The following is a 6,295-nucleotide window of genomic DNA, read 5'->3' on the forward strand; positions in this document are numbered from 1 at the left end:
TTTTTGAGACGGAGTCTTGCTTGTTTCCCAGGCTGGAGTGCAGTGGCGTGATCTCGGCTCACTGCATCTTCTGCCTCCCAGGTTCAAGCGAGTCTCCTGCCGCTGTCTCCCTGGTAGCTGGAATTATAAGCACATGCCACAACGCCCACCTATTTTTTGCAATTTTTAGTAGAGACAGGGTTTCACTGTGTTGGCTAGGCTGGTCTGGAACTCCCGACCTCAGGTGAATTCGCCTACCTTGGCCTCCCAGAGTGCTGGGATTACAGTCGTGAGCCACTGCACCCAGCCCTAATTTTGTATTTTTAGTAGAGACAGTGTTTGTCAGACTGGTCTCGAATTCGACCTCAGGTGATCCACCCACCTTGGCATCCCAAAGTGTTGAGATTACAGGCCTGAGCCACCGTGCCTGACACAGCCTACATACTTAAATTTACCCATTTAGAGTGTACAGCTTAGTGGTTTTTAGTAAATTCAAAAAATTGAACAGTTACCACAATCTTAATTTTAGAACTTTAAAAGTACCCCTAAAAAGAAAAATTTCTTGTAATTCTGTTCATATATTTTAGTGGTATGAATCCTTTTATAAATCTTATGACATTTTCAGGGTGAACCTAGCACTGTGAGTTATGAAGGCATATAAGACACAGTTCTTGACTTCAAGTAACTGATAGACCAATAGGGAAGAGAAGGAAATATAAATATCTTTACAACAAGACAGTGTGAAGGTCAAGTTTCATACCAGTGATATAAGCTAAATATCACAGGTTTGCTGAGGAAGTGAAGAATCATCTGTGTTTGGAATGATGAGAACAGGCCTCATGGAAGTAGGGAGATGGAATTTTCTAGGCAGAAAAGATATAGAATTACATTATTCTTTGTATAGGCACTTTTCAGTCTGTAATGAACATTTCCCTTTTGCCCATTGGGAATTATGCATACTTTTTTTTTTTGAGACGGAATCTCACTCTGTCTCCAGGCTGGAGTGCAGTGGCGCGATCTCGGCTCTCTGCAACCTCCGCCTCCTGGGTTCAAGCGATTCTTCTGCCTCAGCCTCCCGAGTAGCCTGGACTATAGGCCTGTGCACCTGCACGCCCAGCTAATTTTTGTATTTTTAGTAGAGACGGGGTTTCACCATGTTGGCCAGGATGGTCTCGATCTCTTGACCTCGTGACGCACCCACCTTGGCATCACAAAGTGCTGGGATTACAGGCGTGAGCCACTGCACCTGGCCTATGCATACTTTTATACAAATATTTTATCAACAGATCTACCTTCATTCAGAAAATTATGGTCTGCGTATAATAATAAAAAAATAAAGAAAATTATGGTTTGCAACGTTTAATAGACATACCACAGTATGGGGATGACAAAATAAATAGCTTGTAATTTAACAATTACACTGAGATCTCTCCTGCTTGTGTTTTAGTTGATTTATATTACAAGGAAAAGTCAAAGTCTTTCTATATTCTTGTCACCTAATGCAGGGCACTTCTCAATTCCCCCACCATTATTCTAGCCTCTGTAACTCCTCCTTTCTCTCCCCTTACCATTCTGGGATGTGTGTAATTGTAGTAGTAGGTCATTACGCAGAATTATGTGCCATGTGTGACAGTCTGCAGAGATAGGATGTTGCAACACTATCACCACATGGCCCACAGAGTAGAAAGTCATTCTTCAATTTTTATGATACTTTAATTTCTATTTTAAAAAGCCTTTAAAAATCAGTGTTTGGATTTTTATGGTATTACATCCCAGAAAAATGATCATCTAGTGAATATAAGTACAGAGTAGTAATTTTTTTGTATGGATTGCAATATTTCCTATAGGTGACTCAGATGATCTAATTCCCCCCTTTCTCATTGCTTTTGAAATTGAAAACACTTCTGACGTTGTTTTTAGGACACAGGTTCTAAAAAAAGCAGGTAGACAGATCACTTGAGTATATCAAGGAATACCTGCATCCAATGAAGATGCTACTTAGGTTGATTTTCTAGAATGGGAATAGATCTGTGAGCTCCAGCTGTGTATTTCTGTGACTCTCCTTTTGACTGCTGTACTTTCAGAGTCACTGACTTCAGCCATGCAATGGAATTAACCTGACTGACTTAGGGTGAGAATGCTAATAAAGTGATGACCTGAGATTGGAAACCCACATAACAGTTTTATCTTTTTTATTCTGAAAATCATAATTTATCTGTTTTATTTCTGTATTATTGATGGATTGATTGAGACAGGTCTCACTCTGTCACCCAGGCTGGAGTGCAGTGGTGCAATCACAGCGCACTGCAGCCTTGACCTCCCTGGGCTCAGGTGATCCTCCCACCTCAGCTTCCCAAGTACCTGGAAACCACAGATGCACCACTACACCGGGGTAACTTTTTAATATTTTTTTATATAGAGACAGGGTTTTGCCGTGTTGCCCAGGCTGGTCTTGAACTCCTGGGCTCGAATGATCCGCCTACCTCTGCCTCCCCATGTGCTAGGATTACTGGCATGAGCCACCGTGCCTGGCTTAAGTAATTTAAATGATACTATTTGTTTTATTTAGATTGTTTTACAAGGACATGCTGCAAGAGTAACTGCTAAATCTCAGCAGAGTGGAGAGAAGGCATTTCGATGTGAATATGATGGATGTGGAAAATTATATACAACAGCTCATCATCTCAAGGTATATATAAAAGAAATGTTCTATCTGGTTATGAGAATACCTAGGATATTAAATACTAAGATCAAATTTTTGTGTAATTCAGATGCCACTGTTTTGTCCCAGTTATCAAGATATGGGGACTTGGTCACACTCATACACAGACATGTAAAAACCTATGCAGACTTTAGAGACTGTTAATTTTTTGAGGGCTTGGACTGTGTTTTTTTCATCTCTGTATTCCTAGTGTCCAGGATACTACCTGGCACATGGTAGGTACTCTACGTATTTGAATATATGTTGTCAAGTATGAAATCCGTATAATTATATGAGAGATATGTGTGTAGTCACACATCTCTGTTAATTCACTGAAATCTAGCAAAAGTTGGTGTTAATTTGTCTTGTAAATATTTGGGCTAAGGCTGGGCGCGGTGGCTCACGCCTGTAATCCTGATACTTCGGGAGGCCAAGGTGGGTGGATCACCTGAGGTCAGGAGTTCAAGACCAGCCTGGCCACATGGTGAAACCCTGTCTCTACTAAAAATACAAAATTAGCCGGGCGCGGTGGCAGGCGCCTGTAATCCCAGCTACTCAGGAGGCTGAGACAGGAGAATTGCTTGAACCCGGGAGGCGGAGGTTGCAGTGGACCAAGATTGCGCCACTGCACTCCAGCCTGGGCAGCAAAAAGCGAAACTCCATCTCAAAAAAATAATAATAAATACATAAATATTTGGGCTGAGTATTATTATTTCACTTGTTGCTATACGTAACAGAACATACCATGACTCAATAATAGCTAAGATTTGTTAAAGAACTTTCAATGTGTCACGAAGTGTGCACTTAGCATATCTGGAATAGTGACCCTAGGGCCCATCTTCATTATTTATCAGTTACCTTGGCATGTTAGTTGACCTCTTAGTACCTCATTTTCCTCATCTATAAAATTGGATCCTAAGAGTTATCTCCCTCTCAGAGTGGTTGTAAAAATTAAATAAATTAATACCATACACATAAAGTAAAAAGAGTGGCCTGATGTGGTAAATGTTCAGTAAATGTTAGCCGTTGTCATTGTTACTCATTTGTCACAGCAACCCTCTATGATAGGTACTGTTGTGTCCCCACTTTTCAGAGAGGCCTTTGAGGCTTAGAGAAGGCAAGTGCCCATGTCCACACCACTGGGCAGTGGTGGATCCTTGCCTCAGATCCAGGCCCCTCTAGCAGCAGCCTCCACACTCTTAACCTTACGTTGTGTAGCTTCTCCCAGCCCCCTGCTTCTAGTTTCTCATCATGTGTATGTTTCGTGCAAACACCTTTGACCACTCGAGAAAGCTCACGCCTCAAACGTTCCTGTTCCTTACTTAAAATATTATTAGTAGGTACCTCTTAATATTTAACATTTAGGTCTATATTGAGAACTATTGGGCTATCATTTTTGTGAAGTTATCTTTTTTATCAGGAAAAAAAAAGCATACAACAAAATCATTTAGCAGTGTGGGAAAAAGTAGGTCTGTGTTGCAACCATATTCCTGAGGAATAGGTAAAGGAAATAGAATCATGCCTGCATTTTAATCACAGGTCCATGAGAGGTCACACACAGGAGATCGGCCTTATCAGTGTGAGCATGCAGGCTGTGGGAAGGCATTTGCAACAGGTAAAAGTATGAATTTTGTTTTTTTCTTGGTTCTAATTAGGGGTCAAGTAGAGACAGGCTAGTGGTAGGAACTGACCCCTTGGCTGTGTCTGAATCTGCAGAAGCACATGATCAGTTCTTCAGTCTCTCTCATAACTGCCTTTTGTCCTGCTTGCTCTAGACCCCTCTCTGTTCTTTTCTCCACTGACCTGTCTCTGCCTGCTGTGTTTTTTCCTTCTTTCCTTCCTTCCTCCCTCCCTCCCTCCCTCCCTCCCTCCCTCTCTCCCTTCCCACAGTTTCACTCTGTCGCTCACTCAGGTTGGAGTGCCGTGGCAGGATCTTGGCTCACTGCAACCTCTGCCTCCCAGGTTCAAGCAATTCTAGTGCCTCAGTCTCCCAAGTAGCTGGGATTACAGGTGCGCACCACCATGCCTGGCTAACATTTTGTGTTTTTAGTAGAGATGGGGTTTCACTATGTTGGCCAGGCTGCTCTCAAACTCCTGGTCTCAAGTGTTCTGTCCGTCTTGGCCTCCCAAAGTGTTGGGATTATAGGTGTGAGCCACTGCACCCGGCCTGCCTGGCGTGTTTGATACTTTTCACTCCTCCACATTCTGTTTATTTTAGCAGGAAAATAAAAGCCAAGCTTTAAAGGCTGCCATAGACTCCAACATCAGGACAGGCCTTAGCAATGGGATGAGACCTCTGCATCCATCAGGGCCGGGACTGGCACCAGGTCTTCTGATTTCCATTCTTCATTCCATGTCTTGATTCCACTTTGAGCTTTTGGAGGATGAGAACATCTGATAAAACTGAAGCACACTGGCCGGGCGCGGTGGCTCACGCCTGTAATCCCAGCACTTTGGGAGGCCGAGGCGGGCGGATCACAAGGTCAGGAGATCGAGACCACGGTGAAACCCCGTCTCTACTAAAAATACACAAAGAAAAAAAAAAAAAAAAACTGAAGCACTTTAGAAAAGAATCACACAGCCTCTTCTAGACAGAAATGAAACTATTGAATTTTTAGGATGGCAGTCCTGAGCTATGCTACTTTTGTACATTTTTTTGTTTGTTTGTTTTTGAGATGGAATCTCACTCTGTCACTGGAGTGCAGTGGCGTAATCTCGGCTCACCGCAACCTCCGCTCCTCAGTTCAATCGATTCTCCTGTCTCAGCCTCCCAAGTAGCCGGGACTACAGGCATGCACCACCACACCCAGATAATTTTTTGTATTTTTAGCAGAGACGGAGTTTCACCATGTTGGCCAGGCTGGGCTGGAACTCCTGACTTCAGGTGATCTGCCCACCTTGGTCTCCCAAAGTGCTGGGGTATAGGTGTTAGCCACCTTGCCTGGCCCTTTTGTACATTTTAAATAGTTATTCAGTGTATTTGCCTAATATTTTATACTTGGTATTGACTATATTTTTCAGTGACTTAATCTCAGTGTGCACATTTAGAGGAATATTGTGTAATGAAATTTCTTTTAATTTTTTCTTAAAGGTTATGGATTAAAAAGTCACGTCAGAACCCATACAGGAGAAAAGCCATATCGGTGTTCAGAAGATAATTGTACTAAATCTTTCAAAACTTCAGGAGATCTACAGAAACACATCAGAACTCATACAGGTACTAGTGGAAACAGAGTGTCATATTTAGGCCAGGAATTCTTAATCTGCAGGGAGGGGACTTGAGGAAGGAGTCTCTGGAAGAGTTTCAGGAAGTCAATATCAAGGGCCTCTCTTAAAACCCTGAAATTCCATATGACTTGCTGTTTGTGCATGTCTGCTGCTTTTCAGGATGAGGTCCCATAGCTCTGTTAGATTCTCAGAAGGGTCTATGTCCCAGAAAGGATTAACAGTGGCCCTAGACCACAAACTCTCTCAGGTTTTAGGAGTTGTCTGGGCAACAAGTTTATTTACCTAGATTCCACATCTAATTAGCAGCCGAGCTGAGACAGAACCTAAGGCACCCAGTTGTTTCTCCTGCATTAAGCAGCTGCTAAAGAAAGTGGGCCGGGTGCAGTG

At 42.7% G+C, this 6,295-nt stretch overlaps 1 protein-coding gene across 3 annotated transcripts in view; it reads left to right on the forward strand.

Annotated features, from left to right (window-relative positions):
- ZNF143 (zinc finger protein 143) overlaps positions 1-6,295 on the forward strand; it is a 78,812-nt gene that overhangs the window by 45,072 nt on the left and 27,445 nt on the right. For all 3 annotated transcript variants that reach the window (XM_011947611.1, XM_011947612.1, XM_011947610.1), the window contains 3 exons: positions 2,549-2,668; positions 4,220-4,295; positions 5,772-5,897. In XM_011947611.1, the coding sequence (XP_011803001.1) occupies positions 2,549-2,668; positions 4,220-4,295; positions 5,772-5,897 (322 nt within the window). The remainder of the gene's footprint in view (positions 1-2,548; positions 2,669-4,219; positions 4,296-5,771; positions 5,898-6,295) is intronic.

This window comes from Colobus angolensis, unplaced genomic scaffold (assembly GCF_000951035.1).
Source record: "Colobus angolensis palliatus isolate OR3802 unplaced genomic scaffold, Cang.pa_1.0 Scaffold269, whole genome shotgun sequence".
In the NCBI taxonomy this organism is placed as follows: Eukaryota; Metazoa; Chordata; class Mammalia; order Primates; family Cercopithecidae; genus Colobus; species Colobus angolensis.